Here is a 25,079-nt window from a genome sequence, read left to right as displayed (position 1 = left end):
TTGACTGAGGAAAGGCCGGCGGGCTTGACAACGGCACGGCGAAGCGTGCGGCGGTTTCCATGCCGAGGGGAGAAACAAACGGGAAACAAAACATTTTCAAAAAACAAAAAACAAACACAGGGAGAAGGGGCGCCGCTTACTGTTTTGGTCTGGTATTCTGTCACGTTCGCTACTGTGAGGGAGCACGGAGCGAGGAACGAGACGACGTGGAGTACATCAACAAGGAGACTTTATTAATCCAACACAAGGGAACCAGGAATACACACGTAGCAGGAGAGGTTGACATAAACAAACATTCAATACCGGACCAGGAAACATGGAAACACACACGGCTTAAATAATAAGGGAGCTAATGGGACATACCTAGGATCAATAGAACTAAATGGGGAACACCTGGAAACACATTAAATAATCATAATAACGACAGGAACGGGAAGGACCAAACAAGGGCATAAACATAACACATGGGAAAACCAGGACATGGAACACGTGGGGAGCAAAACACAAAACACGGAACAGAGTCTGACAACTTATGTGATTTTGAGTTATGCAGAGTTGAATGGGTTCATGCAAGGTTGGTTAAGTTCACTCCCACTCACCGAATAGTTTTGAGGCCCAGCTCATATGAGAGGAAATAGATTGTCAAAGTCATTTGGTGTCAGAAACCTAATGAGAGTTTGACACAGTGACTCTGTAAACCAATTGAAGAGCTTATGACTCATGGTTAGAGTTGCACTTTCCTTTGAAAGAGATATCATTTTTCAGGTGAGCTGACTGTGTTGGGGGTTAGTTAGGGATGCGAGTACATAAATATTTGAGGTTTTAACTTGGAAACACTTAGGAATCTGATATGGTTTATTCATTTTTCAGGCTTAATATTTAATCAGGTTGGGCAAGTATTCTCACCATGTTTAAGAACTGATGTCCCTATCAGAAATGCAAAATTGTTTACAAAAACAACCTTTGTTTTTTTTGAAGAAGTCCTGATGATGCAAAGTCTTTTGTTTGGTATGACTGATGAAGAATTTACAGTGCTCAAAGCACAAAATCCACGATAAGAAGGATCTTCAAATCAAAAACATGTTCCACAAAGATTCATTCCCTGAACAAATAACACAAATCCCAAAACCTTCACCTTCATATGCCGAAATTATACATCTCTACAACCTAAGCTGCTTACCAATGAATAAATTAACTGACAAAATGTGTATAAAATGAATACATATACACTAGTCAAGTCACCTTTATTTATATAGTGCTTTTAACAATACAGATTGTGTCAAAGCAGCTTTACAGTATCAAATAGGAAAATAGTTTGTCAATAATGCAAAAGGACAATATTAAACACTCAATTTTCAGTTAAAGGCAGTTCATCATTGAATTCAGTGATGTCATCATCCAGCTCAGTTCAGTTTAAATAGTATCTGTGCAATCAAGTCGACGATATCGCTGGAAAATAAGTATCCTCAACTAAGCAAGCCACAGGCGACTACTACATACACTACCGTTGAGCTTGGTAAGATTTGTTAATGTTTCTGAAATATGTTTTCATGCTGCATTTATTTGAAAAAAAATAAAAATAGTAAAAACTGTAATATTGCTAAATTTAAAAAAATATATATATTTCTAATATATTTTAAAATGTAAGGTCACATGATCCTCAAGAAACATTCTTGCTATTATTACTTGTGCTGCTTAATATTTTTGTGAAAATCACAATACAGTACATTGTTTTCAGTACTCTCTGATGAATTGAAAGTTTAAAAGAACAGCATTCCACACTTAATCCAAAACTTTTTGAAACAACATCTGTCTAATTATTAATATTAATAATTATTAGACATGTAGCTTTTATTAGTTTTTTTTTTACTGAAAAAACATTTCTTCAAAACCACATTTTAAGCATGTCTAAATTCTTCTATTATGGGAAACAAAATGAAGCAGTAAAAATAAAGAAAAAGAAGGTAAGGGAAACTTTTGTCAATTTTATAATCTAATTCTCTATGTTTTTGCAGGATAACATCAAATGCTTATCTTAACAAAAAAATATATTATTCAGTCCAACACTGTGGGTATTCCAGGGGTCAAAGGGTTCAGACGGACGCACATGCTCATAGGACTTGCTTTTCTTACACATGGTTTCTAGTCAATGAGATGAAGCTGGAATGCAGGCCATAATGTTGTTACAACTCCACTCCTCTCTCTCTTGCACTCTGTTTGACTCTTTCAGTCCTCTTTAAACTCTTAACTATGTTAGCATCAGCAAATGTCAGTTACACTGATGACAGGTATTCTCTTCAGTTTGAAGATCACACTGATATTCATGACAGGCTCTAGCACTGGCTGTACACGCTCCCTGGGGCTCAAACATACTAATAAACCCCTGAATTCATTAACGTCAAGCAAAAATGAAATATTAAAAAACAGAAATGTTATAAAACGGATAGTTCAGACTCTGGATTTTGATTGGATGAGCTGCGTTGGAAGCCATTGTTAAATGCAGATAAACCTGTAATTGCTGCACATTCTATGTTAATGTGCCACGTTTCTACTTTGTTTGGCAACTGTAAACAACGGCTAAGCTAATGTACTTTATCACTTGGCGGAAGAATGATTTACTTAGCTGTTATTTATTAGTTGAATTCATTATTAAATGATTATTTATATTTAAAATAAGAAAAGTTACGTGTGCATTTGCACTACACAATGAACACTTAATTTATAGGGCCTCAGACTGTGAAACTGGCCACAAATGCGAACAAAAATTGCATTAATCATTTAAAAGTTAAAACAACTGGCAATCATTGATGATTGTTCATCAGACATCATCTCATTACAGTGCATAGTCTGTGTCAGAAATCAAAAATCTCTACTGGTTGACAAATTTCTACCATCTCTGCTGGTATATCACCCCTAAGTCAGTCCAAAATGTTTTTTTTTTTTTTTTTACAAAACCCAAGCTCATGGTGAGTTTAGCCTTTTAAATCTGACACACTCAGTCAACAATTCGTTCAGTGCTGTAACTGGGCTAAAAATTTACTCCCACACTGAATCGTGAGCCATTTTTCTGCTACTTTCACATTTTCATTCGTATGACGTATATTTCTGGTTTGTGAGCTCTCTGTTCATATGAAAAATATGAACTCACTGTTTTGTTGTAATCAATTTTCTGGAGCCATGAACTACCATTAAGTAACAAAACCAAAACGAGAAATAACAGAGTTCATATGTCAACAAAGCAACCTCTGTCGTACAACCCCATTTAGCAGATGTTGTGGTCTTCTTTATATTGACATTCGCTTTATTAAAGCTATAGATAATAAGCGCTGAATTAAAGCCATAACGTGACGGTCCAGAGGAAATGGAGAATGGCAAGCATCAGTCTGTGAAATGGCAGGTAGCGTTTCACATCATATTTAATCGACTCTCCAGTCCATTTCTCTCTCTTTCACATCCTTCACAGTTCACACCACTCTTTCTTTTGTATTTTTCCATCAGTCTATTTCTAGCTGACAAGCTTACAAGAGATGATGATCGCATTTACGTAATAGGCACACAAGAGCACACACACACAAACACGGACACACCCACAGAGATCCAGACAGCACTTACACAAACACTCCCACTGTGCATTACAACACAGCACTAAGATTATGCCAAATTGGGTTAGTAGAGCAGTACTGGGTTACACAGAACAACAAACACACACTGAGGAGGTACGAGAGGGGAGGAGAAGACAAGAAGGAAGATAAAGGGAGGGGAACGAGTGGTCATGAAGTGGACTGCCAACACCAGCTCAGTTCATTGCTTATGACCAGCTCTGCATGTTAATCTCTGCGAGTAAAAAGCATGTTGATGTGCCCCTGCCGGGCGTAATGAGGGGGCTATCGGCTCCTACTGTGGAGAGGAAAATAACGGTTATGCACCAAAGGGAGGGAGAGAGCGAGAGATCACATAACGAGATCATGGAGAGTGTGTGTTAGCAGCAGGATAACAGAGCTTAAACCTCCAAAGGGATTAATAAAATCTGGTTTCCAGGGACTCTGGGATATGTGAATTTAAAGGTTTAACCATGCACAACAACCAGAGAACTGGAAAATATTTTCCAGAGTTTTTTAGTAGCATATTTGTCAAAAAATTCAAAAGATAAAGTCGGGTTCAAAAGTCTACTAACTCTTGTGAAAATGCTTCTATTTGTATTTTTATATTAAGCAGAACAACTCTTTTCAGTTGTTTTAATCCAAAATTGCTATAAAATTAAAGCCATATGTCTAAATAAGTTGTGTTCCAAATTTGAAGTTGATATAAAAAAAAATGGAGGTTCCTATGCAATTTTGTTTAGGCGTTATACCAAAAATAGCCACCGGGTGACACCCAAACTCCTTTGAATTTTTTTGGATGCATTTTTCTGCCACAAATGTTTAAATTTCTCTTTCAATATTACTTATATCACAAAACAACCACCAAATATGTAATCTTGAGACTCAGACCTTTCCAATGATATGAATTTTGTCAAGATTATAAAATGTTTTGATTCTAAAAGACCATAATACATTTTGTAATATGACGGAAAAACTGGTTTTCACGGGATGAATTCTGAGGTTTTAAGCTTTCAAATTATATATAATTTATGATGATTACTAATACATGTGATAGGGAAAAAAGAAACGAAAAGGTCAGAACTCCTGTTATGATATATTTGTTTTGAGGTGCACTCTTGTCATAAATTAATTTATTACTGTTCCTACATAACTTTTAACAACAAACAGTGGTAAAATATCTATTTAGAAGTCTTAGACCTTTCCAACGATATATAGTTTGTCATGATTAGATTAGGATTTAATTGTAATATATTGAAGTAAACTTAGGCGTCTCGCTGGCGGGACGGTGACAGTTAAGGGGTTAAAAAACAAAACAATTATCTTATTTAAAACTGTATTCAATTTATTTAAATTAATTTAAATTATTTTCAAAATTCCTTAGCATTTAGTTTGTTCCTTTTTTGACAACTGTAATGACAGCAGCACTCAAGCTTAACTCCACAGGTTTTTAATCAAAAATTGTGTAAAAAATGATCATGTTCTCCAGCATGACTTGAGAATTATCCAAACGCTAAATGGAAGCAAGAAAAACTGACCGTCTTTGTGCAAAGGAGTTCACATGATAAATGCCACAGCTTTGTCTAATTATTGACTTACAAATGGCGCAGATTAAGAAAAAAAGTATTCTTCATTTTACGTCATGTAAATGTTTACAAATCCTCAAACATCCTGTTTATTTCCAGATTTAAATTAATTTTGAATCCCATATTTTCAGCATGGTCTCAGACTTTTGGCCCCCACCTTTGTATGTTAGAACTAGGAGCAAATGCTGTTCTTCAATAATCTCTTCATAAAACCATCTGCTAATGTACAGATGCATAGTGAGCAGATGCCAGTATAAATTCTTACATAATATGTTGCTTTTATGAATCACCCACGAGATGTCACTCTCAACGGCACTAAAAGATTTGATCACATTTCACAGCATGAGAAAAAGGTCATGATGTCGGCTTTATGAAGACTTCCGCCCCCTCATGGCACAGAAAAATAATGCATGTAATCAAAATCCTCAGATCCACTAACTATTGAACCTACTTGAGCATCATTATAAATAAACAGGCAAATAAAAGGGAAAACATCAGCATTTATGTGTCAAATCTGCTGTAGTGTTTCTTACTGAAAACATCTCCTGACGATAAAGTATTTCTTATATACAGGCAAAAAAATTAGAGCACAGAAGGAGAGGCGGAAATAGCAGAAGCAACTATGAGATAGAGAGAATAAAACACACTTTGAATGTAGACTTTATATAATCCCAGTCACTAAGGATTAGCTTCATTTTACATAAGCCCATGGCTCGTCTCTCTCCTCCCTCCCATCCGGATGCTGCATCTGTCAAATTACTCATTTCAGCCACTGCCAGGTTTCCACTAACAACAAATCCACTAGCATCTCCTCTACGAATGACCGGCACTCATGTTTTCAATTTGATAGTCTGGACCAAATTAAACATTTAATCTCGGAAAAGGTAACTGTCAGAATCCATTTTAAGTCCTGACGTTTGCTAGTTTGCTTAAACATTGATGTGTACTGACACATATTATTATTAATAGCACAAACACCGTGACACTATTAGCAGGTAAATAATCGGAATTTGCCATTTCCCCCACTGAAGGGAAGTGGTGTGACTGAGAGCAGCTAATGCATCTGAGTCACCAAATCACACACACATTTACAGCCAGCCACAACATTACAATTCAAGCAGACACCTAACAGTGACCGACATGATGATGAAGCATCTTTAAGAGCTGTTCTGCTCAATTGCACATGGAAGACGTTTATTTGACAGACTAGTCGTTGAAGGAGGAAGCATATGTGTGTATATAAGTGCAGCGAAACTGAGACAGAGCTGGTGAATTCAGTCCTACCGCTGCTGTGTTTAACAGGATGGAGGATGAGTTTAATGGAAAAATTTAATGGTTTTATTGACGTCATCTCCGCTTTAAAATTCCATATCGGTCTTACTCTGGATGCTGATTTCCCCGGGCCGCAGTCATGTCTGCCTGCTTCTTATGGCGCCGCTCACTCTCATGATCTTGAATTCATCAAAGATTGCTCATCAGCACAAGCCCCTCTGCCTTTCATCTAATCCACAACACTACTGCACTGGCATAGGGGAAAGGCATTTTCTTTCAGATGTTATCTCATGGTGTGCTCTCACTTTTCGTTTAATTACAATGGCGAATGAAAAGCCTGACAATGCCAAAGACACCTGATGAAACTAGAGATTCACATACACAACGCCTAGTTTTAACTGATGCGCTGGTCGGGACAACTGGTTTGCCCTGTTTGGATGTGGCCAGCATCACGCCTAAAACCTTCCTTGTGTAATGTACACAGACATACCACTCTATTTTCACTCGCATCTTTACCTAAGGTGCAGCATTAGAGCAGATAGAATAAGAGAGAGAAATGAAAGAAAAGTGAAAAATGGAGGATGCACTTTTATTCAGCAAGGATGCATTAAATTGATAAAGTGACAACAAAGACTTATTAGAATGATTATTAGAATTATTAGATGCTTATTAGATGATATTAGAATGAATATCAACATATTAGAATGATTTCTAAAGGATCATGTGACACCGGAGTAATGGCTGCTGAAAATTCAGCTTTGAAATCACAGGAATAAATTACATTTAAAAAAATATTTGAATAGAAATCAGTCATTTTAATTTGTATTCATATTTCACAATATCACTGTTTTTACTGTGTTTTTGGTCAAATAAGAATTTATCTGGTAAGACTTGGTGAACAGAAGACACTTCTTTAAAAAATATTTGAAAAAATCCATACAGAATCCAAATATTTGAAATTTTTTCAAAGTTGATTTCAAACATGTAGTTTACTTATTAGAAAATGAAAATTGTTTTTTTTCTGTTCTAGCTCTAAATATAAAATGTAAAAAAAAAATATCATTAAGATACAACAAAAGAAGTGTAAACTATATTATATAGGTTGAATTTAATCAAAAAGTTGAATTGTATTCTCAAGCCAAGTAAATTTTTTTATAACTGTCTGGTCCAGGCCAAACCATTTTTATAATCACCCATTAAAAATTTAAATCAAAATTGTGCATTTTAATATTCTATTTATTTACAGGTTCCTACTGTGATCACTTTATAGTGTGACAACATGCCCTATAGAGTGTGTTTAATAAACTGTATCTTTTTTTTCTGGGCAATGACAAAACAAGAACACGAGAACAGAACATACTGAACATTTATCAAAAGCTGAACTGGTACTTCTCTATGGTCAATGTGGTTACAGTATAACTTCAACAAGAAGGTCTGTGGTAACAACCCAGAGGATGGTGTAAATAACTTCAGTTCTGCTACTGTATTAAAGCGCTAAGAGATTTATAAAGTTACATTACTGGTTCACTAAATATTCCTGCCTGGCACTGGCCACTTAATTAATCAAGATAAGACGGCCCGTTTTAAAAGGTCTAATTACAAAGTCCTTTACCAACTGATAACAGAGTAAATTACAACACAGATCACAAGAAGAAAAAAAATTCCAGCTTTATGAAATAACAGTTGTTCTCTCATTGTACTGTACCTCGGCTATGGCACATCGCATACCAGCTTATTTGCAGATGTGCTGTGTCAGGGCAGCTGAACCACCTGCCTTTACCAGTGGGAGCACTGTCACTAAAGACAAATAGCCTGGCCTCAATCCAGTAGCTTAATGAATGAGATGTTTACTCTTACATGGCAGAGGCCAAACATAAGGGCCAAATGGCCTATTCAGTATGCTGAGAAAAAAAAGACACGTTCACTTGAATAAGACTGCATGTGTAATTACTTAAAAAGGTCAGATTATCACCGCTAACAACTGATTGTGTGTGTAAATTTGTGTGGTTATCCCTGACAGAATTTATGCTTACTAAATTATTAATTAATACAATTTAGTGGGCCTGCATGCACAAATTTTCAAATTAATTGTGAAATGATAACTACATTTTATATACTAAAACCTTTAGACCATGTGAAATTGAATATGCTATAATAAAAAGCTATCTATAGTTAACAATGCTTTAATACGGTTTAATGTTTTTTTTCACTATATGAAACATCAGTGTCTATATAGCTTTTGATGTTTTTGTCATGAGAAATATTTCTACCTATAACAGAAAATTCTGATAAAATACAGCTAAACCTCAAGCAAAAACAGAAGTCACCTTAAAAAGATCAAGTGTTACTATATTTTATAGAACAATGACTTCTCTGGTGAAAATGTACATCCATCAAAATTATGGATCGTCTAACTTTAAAACTGAAATTGTGAAACAGGCTGGATTTGGCCTGTGGGCAACCATTCCAACAGGCCTGCTATATACAGTACATACTGCGCATTATTCTGAACTCAAGCACTAAGCTAGTATTGTATTCTGAACACAGACTAAAGGCCCGTTCACACCAAGAACGATAACTATAAAGTAGGGATGCACTACTTAAAATAAAGTAGGGCCCGATACTGGTCTCCTGTACTCGTACTCGTTAAAATGCCCCGATACCAAACGCCGATACCACACAGCATGTGTTAAGCGCCATATTCAGACAAAGAAACACCTTGTTTTGGTTGATTGTAATCTATTAAATACCTTTCTATCAAAATTATCTAACAATATCAAGATGAATTTGTTCTGACACAGTGTAACTGAGTTCTTGTCATATTTTATTACCATTTTCTAAACTATAACGAATAAACTGTGATAATGTGAGAAATGTTGAAGGTGTCTGAATAAATTTTGATATATATTTGATAAATGAAGTTAACCAACTAACATTATACATACCCTTTTGGTTTCTGTACCCAATATTTAAAAAATGTACAAATGCAATAAAAATATCGGTACTCGGTATCGGCAAGTACCAAAAATAAAAGTATCGGTATCGGGTGAGTACTGGAAAAAGTGGTATCGGTGCATTCCTACTATAAAGACAACTATATTAGCATCCACACCAGCGAATGATAACGTCTGTTTATTCTCAGCACACGCTCGTCTGCCACTTTAAATTCTCGAGCTCATTATAGCAGGATGGATTCTGATTGGATGTCAATAGCCGGGTTTCCATACAAATTTGCGAATTTAACTTGCAAAACTGGAATATCGCATAAAACATTTGCAAACAAGCATCGTTTCCATCCAACAAGTCAAAGAGAACAAAATTGTCACTTCCGGATAAAGTCTCAGAGCCAGCAGACAAAACACAATGAATGCGGTCATCATTTTCGGAGGTGGATGCTGCTGTTTGAGGCAATTACACAGAAATACTTTGATGACAGACTTTGCTCGTGCATTTCCAAATGACCATTACAACATTTCAGATGCTGTGGAGATCGGTTCGCTGGTTAGTCAGGTTTTGCTGTCCCATAGCGCAAAGTCACATGACTTTATCGCCCATCCCTACTTTTTTGATGCGCTTGGAGGAATTTATTCGCAAAATGCATTTCCATCTCCCATTATTCACACCAACCCTTTTTCGCACAAGTCAAAAACTACCTCAAGCGAGCGCAAAAACGTTTTTGCAAATTAAGGGATTTTTATTCGAAATTTGGCGTTTCCATCACTCGTTTCTCATGCGATACTTCAAAATGCGCATTAAAATAGGGTGATGGAAACTTAGCTAATGTTTGTATCTTTCATCAGCTGGAAAAAAATTGTTCTGAAAGTGATTCCAACAATATTGTTTCTCTGTGCCTTTATCGTTATAGCTGTGGTGTGGACTCTGCTATTCTTTAATATTGAGAACGATTTTTAGAACTCTATCTTTATCATTATCTTTATAGTTATCGTCCTTGGTGTGAGAGGGCCTCTAGCTCAAACAGCAAAGCTTGGCGTTAGCAACACCAAGGTCATGGGTTCAATTCCCAGAGATAAATTGTATGTAATGTTTGTCACTTTGGACAAAAACATCCGTAAAACCCATTAAGTGCTGCCCATGTGCAGGTATTACAGGCCACATTAAAGGAAAACCGGACGCATCCTGAATGTTTAATTCACTCACTTCTCTGTGCTGAATTAACAATGTGCTGTTTGAGATTATGGGTTGCCTGCCAGCTGCTCTGACATCATTCAACAAAAGTGTAACTTTCCGCCAATGCCACGAATCATCCATCCATCCAGGAATGTGTGTGTGTGTGTGTGTGTGTGTGTTCCTCCAGCTGCACAAGATAAAGGAAGATGTTTTGTCCAGCCTGCCTGACATGACACTCTGACAAATGATAGAGAGATTATCGCACTGTTTAGACTGGAACGCAGCTCACTGGAAAATAGGATTCAACACATAACATCTCTTGGAAGGTCAGTGTGTGTACTGACAATTTATCAAATTAAAGAGAGATTAGATGTTTCAACTAAACTAAAGCATTAAAGCTTCTGTCGCAAGAATGTTGTGAACATCACCAGCGATGACGAAATAGTCACTCAAAGAAACATTCCTGCAGAGAACGAACTTGCAAAAACAGCAGGGATGTGCAAAACTGCATATTTTCAAAGCTGGCTGGCCAGTTCACTGAATGACTAGTATAATAATCTCTCTTGAGTTATAGGAAAAACTACAATATGTGCAAAACAACATATTTTTGACTAGTCTGTGGGCTGACTGACCAACAAAGTCCCTGTTTAATTAGGTTTGTTATTGGCCATATTTGCAATGCTTCAAGACATTTCGGGCAGCCAAGACCACCTCCTATCTACTTGAATGGGTAAACATCGAAATCGCAAAAACTGCTTGGCAAACCCACGTTTACATAACATATTTCAAATCAGCAGCAAAATGTGACTGTACCTACATGTACTTTTCCATAAATGTTGTTTCTATGCTCAAATAGCATGAAAAAGTGTATATTTCAAGTTGGTCCAGCCAATGACCGTGTACAGTCCCAATGCGCATCTCAGGACACTGGCTGTTTCTATGGGAACTGGAGTTTCTAACGGCAGCTGCAGTAATGCGATGACTTTACCAACTGGTGATTGTCTCTATTATTTAGTTTAAGGCAGGACCTGTTCTGCCATATTGCACGTTGAACTTTCTCCCATTCGTAGTAATATGAGTGAACCATCTGAAAATGCTATGCCAAAACTATTTCAAGACATCTTTATCTTTATAGCGCTTTATTAAACGGAGGTTGTTTCAAAGCAGCTTCACAGTAGTAAACAGGAAAGTAACAGAATCAATGATGCAAATGTTAATAATGAGGCAAGACTAAAATTCTGCTGTAAATCATTATTCATTATTCATGTGTCATTATTCAGCTTAAGTTCAGTTCAGTTCAATAACTGTGTGATGTTCATTCATATAATTAGCCCTTGTGAGGGACCCCTTACTAAAATATAAACACAGCTAAAAAAATTTGATTTACAAAGAAGAGCAATTGATACTGTAAGAAAAAATAAGAAAATGTGTGCTATTATAAAAATGTTTTTCACATAATTAGATAATTGGCTTATGTTGTCATGATTGTACTAAGAATAATTACTAAAATATCATCTGAAAAATATTTTATTTTAAATGTTCAGTATTTTCTATGTATCAACTTTTTTTTCCTACACACTATTAGTGGTAGATGTATAAACAGATGTAGAAACATTGAATTGAATTGGAATGAATTCAATTTGCAAATTTTATTTATTCTGTTAAAAACTAGGGCTGTCAGTAAAATAAAATTATTTCAATTAATTGACCCTTCGCCAGGAGTTTGACTGACAGGCGACCCGACCAATCATAACGCCGAATCTGTCATTTTGACTAACAAACAAATCAGACAGGAGAGTAGATTAACGTCGATGGACTTTAAACTTGAAAAATGGTGTGTTGGCATCTTTCTGCGGTTGAAACAAGATACCTTCTGGTGTTCATTCATGTTTATTTCATGCTATACTAGTAAAGAGGAAGAGATGATCGTTCACGTGCCGCTTGAACTGAAGCGCTACAGCGATCTGTCACGACACATTAAAGAGCCACAAAACGGTATTTATTGTTTGAATTTCTTATAAAATGAAAAAATTTGAAAGCTGAGACTTTGTTTCATACCTAAAGTATCCTGCTCTTTCTTGTCTGTCGGCACGTTGTCAGTGTCCTCTTTGCTTCGCAATGTATTTTTTACTGCATGAGAACATTATGTGTGGCGTGAGAGTGCCATGGCTTGTTGGATGTAGCAACTAAGTGGGGCGGGTCTTTGTGAAAGGTCAATTTCATGGTTTTCGACTTCACATGTGCTGCGTCTCCATGCGCCTACTTATACTACGCCCTTAAAGCATGTAGTCTTTTGGCGAAGAAAAAGTACACACTTTTGAGTGTGTAGTAGAAGAGTAGGCAAGCTTTGGGACATACTATCACGTCACACAATTGCGTCTTTAACGGTCCGCTCTGTAAACTGTAAAACGTCACTGTAAACTGGCCTGTCAATCATCTTGTCACAGGTAACATCCTCCACATTTCATTTAATTTAACTTCCTACCGTACTGGAGAGAAAAGAAGTAGCTCGTTGATCTGCCAGTCGCGGGTCTTTCATGCGGAGAACTCTGCTCATATTTTCTGCATAATGATGCATTTAAAAATTCACGACCAAATGGATGTTTATAAAAGTTCACATTACTGTTGCAGATGAAATATAACACGGATAACAATAAATACATATTTTTTACCAGGTTAAATGTTTATTATTAGTAACTCAAACCCCTTTTTGTAAACCTCTCTACCTAACCGTCGATCGCACGCATCCGCCACGTTTGTAGTTTTTCTTACGCGTTTTATTCGTGTTTGTAGTTCTGGACTGAATCTTTCTCCAAAGCGCAATGGATTGTGGGCAATTTTAGCCATTAAAGTGTGCACGGATCCACACTTCAAAAATCGACCTGAAACAGTAGACCATCCGGGGACTTTTTTCACAAAGCGCAATGGACTGTAGGTAATATTGTGAATGGATCCACACTTCAAAAATCAACCTGAAATAGTAGACCATCCGGGGACTTTTGGCATACTTTTTTCAACATACTATGCTTTGGGACACACTTATTCTAATCTCACATACTATATAGGATGGATAGTATGAACATTGAGACGCAGGGATGGTCTTTAGAAATCAGGACCCCAGAGCTAGTCAGCCTCACTAACCAATTAGCTCTCCTAACTCGTAAAGAGCACAAACATCAACTTTTTGACCTACTAATCATTGATTCTATTACACAATATACAAGAATGATTCATGAGGAACCTGTGAGGTGGAGCTGCTCTGAATGTAAACAATCTAGTAGCTTTCTGGTACATGCTGCAGGGGAAACATGAGGCCATATGGCAGGACTCGAACCACGGTTACAGCCCAGCAGGGAGTACACAGTGTACAGTATTCAGATAAACTCAGCCTGAACGCTCGCCCCCCTTTCTTCTGGAATCTCACTAAGCAAGAAGGTAAAAAACAGCCAAAAAAAAAACACCATTCCAGCAAATGTCATCTTAACTACGTGTTCCCCTCTAGTATAAGTGGTTTACAAGGTGAGCCATTTTCAGCTCAGGTGGAGATATTTCACTTTGCTGTAAACGGGTAAAGACAGCAAATCTTTAATTTTGTATTTGGCATTTCAAACTAAATACAAAACCTTGGAAAGAAATGGAGCTTTACAAGACAAATGGGCAATTTCCTGGAACTACCGACTTTGGTAAATGAGTGTAAAGTGAGATTCCAAACATCAGAGTGCATCATGTAATCAAATATTCCACCAGATGGACAACGCATTTCTCCTCTACCTAAAAGCAGCAGTTAATGATTCTTGAATTACTGAAATAAATGAACTTTTCCACGACATTCTAATTTATTGAGATGCACCTGTACTTGAGAGCTTGCCTTCATATCAACAGCTCCTCAACAACCGCATTTACAATCACTTCAATGTTCTGTACTTTTGAACCATCTAAATCCACAGCAATTCTCAGGTTACTGTGAGGCCTGGTAGCAAAAGTCAATTAGTCCAGGGTGAGTGATCCTACATAACCCTCTGTTTGATGCAAACACCTCCTCTCACCAAACATCATGCTATGGCCATTCTGCAACTGCTTTGGAGGGTGTGTAAAGTACTTTGCCTGGCAGCATTAGATGGGGCGCACCTGTAGCCAATTATGACTGTCACCACTGCAATAACACTCCATCGCAATGCAAAAAGCCAGGCTAGGGTGTTTGCTCTCTTTCTGTGAGTGTTTCCTAGTGTATGTTCATTTTTCTCTGTGTCTCCACAATTCCAGACAAGACTTCGTCAAAAAGTCAGTTCTAAAACACTGATTGCATCAACTCTGGAAACTTCACTTATTCCCCTTACTTACATGTTCTACATCTCACTGGTAGGTCTTTCAGGGTGGCTTGGGGAGGGGTCCTGTATCTGTTTGCCTCTTTAAGAAGAATCGCTTTATGTATCCCCCAATTGTAAGTCGCTTTGGATAAAAGCGTCTGCAAAATGACTAAATGTAAATGTAAATGTAAAATGTTCATTCCACTGGAAACACACATATCCCAAAACACACATATCCTCATTCAGTCCTATTCAATTTAAAATAGCAAGCCTTTTAATAGCAGTCACCAGATGGCAACTTTTCAATGGAACGTTATCCATGATTAATACCTAAGAGCAAGGTAGCCGATATATTCATGTGCACAAAATTGTTGAAAATATTGCTTATTGTTTCTGCAATGCTGTAATTATCATAATTATTAGATGACAACCCGGGATGTCCTACTCAGAGCTTATGCCCTCAGACTCATAATTATGAGTTTCTATAGCAACACTATTAATGTCAAAAATATTATGTGTTATTTGGTTAATCAAGACAAAACCACATAAATGGCCATTAATGCAAATGCCTTTTTGAAAAGAAAAAAAAAAACGTATAATTTGTTTATTGGAACACTAATTATTCAACTGTGCCATTTACATTAAACTTTATTGTATGTCTTTAGTTTATTTTCATACTATTCTCACATTATTAAGACACTACCAATATTCAACAATACTGCAGGAAATATTTAACAGATATATTACAAAACAACTGCTGGTACAAATCAGAGCTTTCAGGAATTCTGAAGTTGTAAATACAAGTTCTACAAGTATGTGAACCCTTTTTAAAAGTTGAAATCTTAAAATCACGGTAATTCCGGAGTGGTGTGAACACACCTTAATATTACTCAATGACCACTTCTAATTCAAGTGGACATGGTTATTAGACAATGTAGGCTATTGTTCACATTTTGTCTGCTTGGACATATCTAACACAGCTCTTTCCTCATTTATTTTTTGCATCTGAGCTGCGAGTCAGGCACAATCTTGCGGCCCACTGCACAATAGCCTCAAGTGGACAGAAGATGCTCAGCGATGGCCTTGCACATTTTTGGCTGAGTGCTAGTGTGTAGCCACTTGTCCACCCTGAGGCCCACCTCCTCCACTGGAGTGAAGAATTTGCGGAAACACAGAGTTATGTAACTAACATCAGCTTGGGTAGGTAGTCCCTGGACTTGTGTAAAATATGGAGCTTTTAGAGAGACTGCTGAGAGGAAACTGCTGCTAAGGCTGAAGAAGACTCCTTAAAGAGATAGTTCACCCAAGAATGACAAACACACACAAAAAATATATTTTGATAAATGCTAAAGAATGCAAGTCATACAGGGTGATTATATAATGACAGAATTTCCATTGTTTGTGCCTGGGTGTGAGCCATAAAGTTGCGATGTAACGGAAGTAACGAATAATCTTTTCTCCCATATTGTGATGTACATCCGAGTTAAACAGATTATTAAAAAAGAAAAATTGTAGGCGGGATTTGTTTCGATCCATTGCTTGTTGATTAGATGGAGGCAAATATGAATGCCAGCTTGAAAAATAACTTCCAGATGAAACAGTCATGGAAGAATCATTCACAATAAGTTTGGGTAATATATAGGGTGAGTTTTAATTCCATGCTTATTTTATTGTTCTTCATGACGTTTCATAATAACACCTTACATTAAAGATTTAACTCACATCAATGCCAGTGAACAATTTACTACGGCGACAGGGCCATAGTGATTATAGCATCTGAAGAAATTGTTTGACCATCCATTCATGCGCATTTTTTAAATAAATGAATCCTAAATCATTCCTATTTGCTATGACGTAAACCTCAGCCAGTGTAAAAGATGTTAACACGTTTTCCTCGTTGCGCACCGTGAAATTACTCTTTAATCCTGGGCGAACTTTTTGGCCAATCCTCAGGGAAAGCTATCTTAACCAAGCAGGAGAATTTGAGAGTATAGGTTAGCGGGTTAGGAGTGTGACCCTTTTCCCGAGTCCAAAATGAAACTCCTTCCGCGGCCGGATCCATAAACGTACCTGCCTCTCCGTCCAACAGAGCAACTAGACAGCGTGTCCGTGAAGAGAAAACGGTACAACCGTGTCAACACACAGGGAAAATAACGCCCTACGTTAAAAACCGCAGTATGTCATGACATAAAACCCCATTTGTTTACACGAGCAATAAAGACGTGAAAATATCCCTTCATATCCTCTCATTCTGTCTGTCTATCTGTGTCTGTCTGTCTGTCTGTCTGTGTGTGTGACTTAACTTGTTACATAACAGCGCTCCACACACACACGCAAGCACAGCGCAACGCCTGCCAGACACAGGGGCGGCGTCTCAATACCAAATAAGCGTATTTAGACAGCATTTGAAGACTACATAATCGCACACAGTGCCCAGAAATGCTGCATAGGCAGGCAGCTCAAGTAGGTTTTGAGGCACAGCCGCAGACATGAAATCTGCTCTGACTAAACTGTCAAAAATGATAGTCTACCGAATGACACATTAACCGATATTTCTTTGACTTATATCCCCAAATCTGCGATACAAAGGGGCTGTGGCTGTCCCATGTAAAACAAACGGCTTTGTGCTCATTTACGCACTATGAAATCACCACTTTGCTATGCAAATGATGTCTCGTCTGTGCTTTGTGCACTAACATACGTTGCATTTAAGTGCGTGTATAATTAGTAGTAGCCTACTGAAACACGGACACGTTTTCCAGTTTTGTCTATCGACGTACAAACACAATGAGAGCAGGAGTGGATAAAGCTGTGACAGTCGTGAAAAACGACAACACTTCTTCATTAACTACTAAACAGCATGCGAGCAATATATCAGAAATGACAGGTAGCAGTGGCCAGGAATGTTTGGGCTCGCCTACATTATCAGTTAATTTGCACGAAGCGTGCATGTGCTCCCACCAGGCCTCCATATATGTAAAATAGCATGATTTTTAATCTGTTTAATCCATTGTAAATTCAGAGCTAATATGAAACAGGTCACACGCAAGGACTGAAGTTCAAGATTAGGCTCAAATTTGATCTCCGCGAATTTGATTAAACTGTTAAATAATTCACAAGCAAGTTTGGGTTCTGTTCTTCAAGCCTTACCCCTGTTGGTACTTGAGCAACTCTGCCGCCGAACTGGTGCTGGCTTGTCGGGCTCAGCCTTGCTGTCCAGTTTCACCGGGCTGTCCTCCACCGAAGCGTCCGCTTCAGAAGCGCACTTGCGCGGCGACGCGACGGACTCTGGCGGAGACTCCATGTTCATCTGCGGGTTTCAGTTATTAATACAATGGGTTCGCTTTGTCGAACAACTCGGATTCGTTTTACATCGTCTTTTGGTGCGGATTGCACTTGAGCGTGTGACAGATCTGTTCGTGTTCATGGGAGCGGGTGTGGCTGTCCACAGACAGCGCTGTTGAGCGCGAGACACGGTCACACCAAACATACACGAGAACTATTGACATACACTTTTAGGGCTGGGAATCGATTAAAAAAATCGATTCCTCGATTCCGAGGCTTTGGGAATCGAGAGTCGATTCCAAAGGTTGGAATCGATTCAATCAAGGGGAATCGACTCCTCATTCAGAGCCTTTTTCAGTTCAACAAAGCTCATCTATGGGTGTCTCTCAAACGGAAGGCTGCATCCTACGAAGGCTGCACACATTTAAATTCACGAAAATAAACTGAAAGAAAACGAGTCGGACTCGGTACTGAGATCATCTGAATTTTAGGATGCAGCCTTCCGTTTGAGAAGCACCATTCACCTCCCTCATGCTCGCTAAAAGCCGTAATTACGAGAGTTGTGAGATAAAAGATTATTTTCATTTTTATATTTTTATTAGCCTACCATTCGCCTCACTCATGCTCGCTAAAAGTGATTAGAAGTCTGATTAGTTTCCTGATTCGGATAGTTTTAATGAACCAGTAAAAAAAAAAAAAAAAACGATTCGGAGGTTATTTTACGGTTTACTAGTAAAAGTAAAAATCCTAATTGCTATTGATTAAAATAAACTATCGTATTTCAAATTAATAAATATGCCTTAATTGTTAACATTTATTGCAATTAATCTTACCTAATGATGGCTTAATGAGTCGGTGAGTTGTGAACTTTTAATCACTGTGATTCGCTCCTATACCAAACCGCTTGTACAGATTCGGTGAGAATCGAATATGAATAATTACACTGACACATAAAATCGAACATAGATCAAACATCAATTTTGTAAACCCGTTCAACCGGTTTATTAAAAGATCCGACTCAACAGAACTATTTGTTCATCGGTGCACTTTAATAATATTTGGCAGGTGGACAATTGAGTGGGAAAGGCACGTCGTTAATATTTGAGCTATATCTTTGAGAATAATAATTTAACAATTCCTCTGTTGTCCAGTCCTTTGTCCCAAGATGCAGGATGTTATTAATAAATGTACGTATTTTCTTAGTAACCCAAAGGTTGTCCACACACACACAGCATGCTTGTGATGAGCGAACATGCTGCTGACGTACTTCCGCTAAATGCCGTTCCAGAGCTTGCAAGTTCATGTTGCCATGTATGAAGTTTAACTACAGTAGACCAACAATATAAGAGACAGATAAACACCAGATTTATGAAGCGCCCAAAACATTTATTTGGCATCCTGCTGCTGACCGTCTTAAGTTTTTAAATAGTATTTTACAATTGAGAATTGCAATCTTTACAGACACCATTCCTCCCAGCATAAAATATAGATTTGCTAGATTACACGTGGGTCAATATCACTGTAGGGTGCCTTTTGGTGTCCTGTACATAACTCATTTGCCATGATAACGTAACATAAAAATGACTATGAAAGGGAGTGTTAATTAGGCTACGTTTTTATATTCATAACAAAAGCATTACTTGGCTCTTTAGATACATTTTCTAGATTTTTCTTTAGTTTTGTGTAAGAGGATGCGTGTTATTTTGCTATGTCCAATGCACTGCTCATTAAATTGGAATGATAGTAGAATATTGTCAAATCATAAAATGTAAAAAAAAATGTTCTATTAATATCTTGTTAAATAAGAGATGATTAATTTGAGTGTACTGATCATTTGGTAATAAAAATTATATTTTTATTTAATAAAAAAGAAGAGTTTGTCCATGTCCCTTGAATGGCTGTCCACCCTGTCCTATTGGGGAATCCGCCCCTTTAAGAAAAGGCCATCCCCATTAGTGACATCAGGACAACAGTTTTTTTGTCTTTTCAGTTGCGGGAATTTCAACGGCTGAGTTGAGTAAGTTGGTGACTTTTCAATTGACAAATTTTCTTCGTATGAGTTTGCTTACCTGCTTTACCAAAGCTTAGCATGTCCACCCTGTCAGCATAAAATAAACCAGAAGTGTTTATAATACAGTATTTTCAAAATATGTAAGTTTAAATATACCAAATTCTCTTCAACAACTAGACTAACTATTTAGCTAGTCACAGTTTGTTGTAAACTAATATGCTAATTGAAGCTCAAAATGTCCACCCTTTTGTTGTTCCAAAATGTCCACCCTGTCGGCCACTTAGACTCGTCGGCCACTCTCCCCCCACCTACAATCCCTGCCGGACCTGAGATTCGAACCCGCAACCTTCGGGTTACAAGTCCAACTCTCTATCGATTAGGCCATGACACTACAAAGGACAATTATTTGTACAAAAAGAAATCCACTTCTCTACTTTCATTATTTTTTTTATACAATTTGATTTTCTAAAGTTTAATCAAGGTGCATTCAAAGTGCAATACTATAGTTTTAATTACAGTGGCATGAACTTAAAATAGTTTTCACAACAGAGTTCAGTCATGAGACTGATCTTAGATTAGATACTGCAGTTTTACTGCTCTGCATTGACGTATGAGGTTGTGATCACAGTTACAGCACACTGAATGTTTCTGAAAACAGCTTTTATCTAGAGAGGCAGATGAGATCAGGAAATCTTTATATAACGCATGACATTCGTAGTGTTTGCATTGGATTAGTGGAGATTATTTATGACATTTGGTGTCTTTAGCTGTTACAGCTGTCTACACACAGTGGCATTGACCTGTGGGTGTATGTCTGGTCAACTGATGCATAGGAAATAAGAGGACATGGAAAGACCCACAGCAAAAGGGCATGGGGTAGCCAATCTCTCCTTTCCTGCCCACACCAGGCCAATAGGGGTCACTTGCACCCACATACAGGAAGCCCAGTTACTTAGCAACATGGAGAGGATCCATTGCCAGGTGCTTTGACATTACATTCACTGTAGATCATTATGGGAAAACTGTGGAATACAGCGCAATCTTTCCTTGCCATACAGACACACGCTGTTTAATCACGTCTTGGTTACTTCCAAAACAAAAAAGTAACTATGCAAGGTAAAGCAAAGCTCATATCATAGTCTCCACCTCAAACAGCAAGTGTGGTCTGCCATTTTACAAAGTGCACACAGACAGCACTTTTTTACTACATAGTCATAGTACACTATGTCTTCGAGGGAAGTGCAAGGGACAAGAGATGCATATGTGTGTCTGTAAAACAATACGAGATCAAAACATTGCAATATTTTCATTTTTAAGCTAAGAGATATTTTGTGTATTATACGTGTCATTGTTGAGCAAAACCTTTTTTGACAGGATTTGTAATCAAGGTAAGTGAGCTAAACTGGACAAGCCTCACATTGCACATTACAGTTCTACATTGAAGTGATGCATTTTTTTTATAGCAAGTGCAAAATAATCTAACAAAATAATTAACAATTAACAAAACAGTCTCTTTTGTTTTCTCCCATCATCAAGACCTATCTCAAGCAAACATGACAACAAAAGGCAAAGTGCTTACTGCTTAAACATCTAAAAAAATCTAGTTCTAACTCCCAAAGTTCAGAGATACATTCAAAACTCCACTGAGTTTAACGAATATATTTGCCAAAATATATATTTTTTTTACACATGATTGATTCTTTGAATGCTAGGCAGCATATTAAACTAAGGAGATGTAGGCATGACTGACTTATTTAAACGTTGCCCGTTTTGATGAAGCGCTGTGATTTCTGCCGTGCCATCTGATATTGCTTGCGTGCAGACTGGGCACTATCGATTCCTTCTCGCAGTCTCTGTGGAGTGTGAAGCAAAAGAGGTCAAAGAGGCCACCGTTTGTTCTTGACAGAAAATGAAAAGCAGTCATTTTGATAGCTATGTACTTTTACTCAGCGTAAAGGCATGTGAGCATGAAAGAGATAAAACTAGTGCAACCTGTGTATCTAGCTTAATCACAACTTGGTATCTGTACAACAACTAGCGAAATGCAAAATGCCCAGTGTCATATTCAACAATGGGCATTGACGTTTTGCTTGCCAGTTTTGCTTTAAGGAAATTACATTCATTATAAGAACAGTTTACACTAAAATAAAAATGAACTGATAATTTACTTACCCTAAGGCCATTCAAGATCTATATGAATTTGTTTCTTCATTGAAACAGATTTGGAAAAAAATAACCATTACATAATTTGCTCACCAATGGATCCTCTGCTGTGTATGGGTGCCGTCAGAATGAGAGTCCAAACTTAAAAACATCACAATAATTCACAATGTTTTTATAAGCTTTATGATGGCCCACATTCAGTGCAGAGGATCCATTGGTAAGCAAGTGATGTAATAATATATTTCTCAAATCCGCTCCAATGAAGAAACAAAATCATTTATATCATAGATGGCCTGAGGGTGAATACATTTTCAGCAAATTTACAACAGTGAACTATTCCTGAAGCTAAACAACAATTTTCAAGCAGCAGTTTTAAGTTACAATCCACACAAAAAAACAAAACACACATCTGTGATGTTTACCTCCGCCGTGCCAGCATGTCTCATGTGTATCACTTTCACTAGCGTCTGTCCATCCTTCCTAATGAGGTTCAATTTGTTCTGTTCCTGCACCAACATCCAGATTGTTGTCAAGCAATGTTAATTAGTTGATCATAACTTTATCAGTATGTTTTAAATTATACACTCATCACTGTGCTGTTAGGAAGCCTGTCAAAGAAAGCCATTTATGTACCCGGTAATATATCTTCAAATCTCCTCCTTCTGTGCTTGGAGGCCTTTGAAAATTCTCAAATTGACATTCCCATTCTTTGTTGAAATGTCCAATCACATCGATCTCCTTCACACACATCACTCTCCTGCATGATAAATAAAAGAAATAAAAAAGGGAAAACTGGCAAAATGCCAATGTTTCATCATTTTTCTGTTGTTGGAATACCTGTTGGTGATAAGGATGTTTGTTTTCCTGTGTCCTGGGTATTCATAGTGTCCTCTGAAGATCTCTCCATCCAACTGTTTTATCTCAGACCTCTGAAAAACATACACACTCATACAGCACAATACACAAAATACAGCACACACTGCTGTAGTGACCGCACCCGAATACTCTTTCAGCAATAATGATCTGAATCATAATGATCTTAAAAAAATAATAAAATAAAAAAATCATCCAAAACGCAACTGATCATGGCAAAGAGGAGTATTGATTTATTCCAGATTATTTGGTTCAAATCACAGGATTCAAGCAATTAATACAATTACAACACAGTAAAGCCACATTAAACAATGACATGACAATTATGAAACACGTGTTATATAAGATATAGCATATAAAGTATATAGGAAAATACACCAGACATTAACTCCAACATGCATTGTAAAATGCCCATTTAGTGCATATAAATAAGTGCATATTAATATGCACATTTTTATGTATTCACAATGATTAAGAATAATGTTTACATTCCATTTTTAATAAATATATTTTTATATAGACTGCAATATTGTGTTATCAGACTTTAGATTCATGGAAATGTATTTACAGACATAAATTCAAAGAAATTACAACGACTTTTAGAAAAATAGACAAACTTTGGAAGTTACACATCCTATTTCTAACAAATCTAATAATTGTTTAAATATTAATAATGAAAATCTATTATTGTTTGCCAGTGTGGCTCTAAAGTCTTAAAACTACCTTGTTATTTGTTTGTAAATTTCAAATAAAATATTCTGGGAAAAATAAGATATTAACTAATGAGGTTATGTTTGGATATATTTGGCATTAACTGATACCAAATAAACGTATATACTGATATAAAAAAAAAGTCTGAGGTATAATGCTGTAATTATTTTTGGCAAAATTAATAGAGACAAAAAAAAAATTTTAGATAAGAAAAGTAGCACAGCCATAAAAGTGCAGAAGACAGACAACTTCAGATGCAGACTTAGGATAATATATCATTTTCTAAACACAACGATGTAACATTCTATTATAGGTGGACCAGGCTAGACTGAGTCTAGTACTGGATATCCAGTTTGGTTAAGTGCTACAATGTCTCTGTGTTCTTAAATGTTTTCAGTAACATCTTTAAGGTAATAGTCCCAATCCCATCCCCCACCCCCAATTTACATTTCCTCAGGCTGCATTTGGGAAAGGACAGAAAAGAGAGAAAAAGGAAAAATTTTATGAGTAGGCAAACAGGAATTCATTTCTTCACAGCAGGGTAGGAGTCAGTTCAACTTTGGAGTTTAAGGTCAGTTTTAATGAAGAATACAGCTGGAATTCTAACAAGGGGATTTGGAATTTGGTTGAGTTGAACACCACAGGTAAATTGAGTAAAAATGTAACTAATGGCGCTTTTCCACTGCATGTTACGACTCGGCTCGGTTTGCGTTTCCACTGCAGTTCAGTACCGCTTTAGAGTGGGCGGAATTATTCACATGTCGTTATAGTTGCGCCGCCTCTACTACCACGACTCCTGAAAAACTTTTTCATTCCGCATTGCCCCATCAAGCTCTCGCTGGATCCGCTCCTCTGCTATCAACGAGAGGAACGTCTGTTCTTCCTCAACAGACCACGAAACAGCTACTTTTTGGTTGTTAAAAAAAGGTGCGTTCGATCCTTCGCTGGCTGTGCTGACGGAAGCCGCGGCTTAGCGTGAGCTGAGGCCGGGCTAGAGTGAGCAGAGGCGGCGGGGTTGAGAACAGCGCGTTGCCGGCGGATCCGACAAAGGAGCGGCAACCACATTCCGGCGGTCCACAGCACTAAGTTGATGTATTCCCTCAGCGACCAGCACAGATCAGCTCTAGGCATGACGAAGCGGATA

At 37.4% G+C, this 25,079-nt stretch overlaps 1 protein-coding gene across 1 annotated transcript in view; it reads right to left on the bottom strand.

Annotated features, from left to right (window-relative positions):
• Positions 1–20,960: 20,960 nt before the first annotated feature.
• The window catches only part of LOC107667706 (vacuolar protein sorting-associated protein 13C-like), a 60,837-nt gene continuing 56,718 nt past the window's right edge, over positions 20,961–25,079 (bottom strand). The window contains 4 exon segments of the mRNA XM_016459429.1: positions 20,961–22,041; positions 22,774–22,857; positions 22,985–23,108; positions 23,189–23,280. Of these exon segments, the coding sequence (XP_016314915.1) occupies positions 21,943–22,041; positions 22,774–22,857; positions 22,985–23,108; positions 23,189–23,280 (399 nt within the window). The 3' untranslated portion in view covers positions 20,961–21,942.

The sequence above is a fragment of the Sinocyclocheilus anshuiensis genome, unplaced genomic scaffold (assembly GCF_001515605.1).
Source record: "Sinocyclocheilus anshuiensis isolate Anshui unplaced genomic scaffold, SAMN03320099.WGS_v1.1 scaffold2169, whole genome shotgun sequence".
NCBI classification, from domain to species: Eukaryota; Metazoa; Chordata; class Actinopteri; order Cypriniformes; family Cyprinidae; genus Sinocyclocheilus; species Sinocyclocheilus anshuiensis.
The sequence above is the reverse complement of the archived record's forward strand: the minus strand, read 5'-3'. Positions and strand labels throughout refer to the sequence as shown.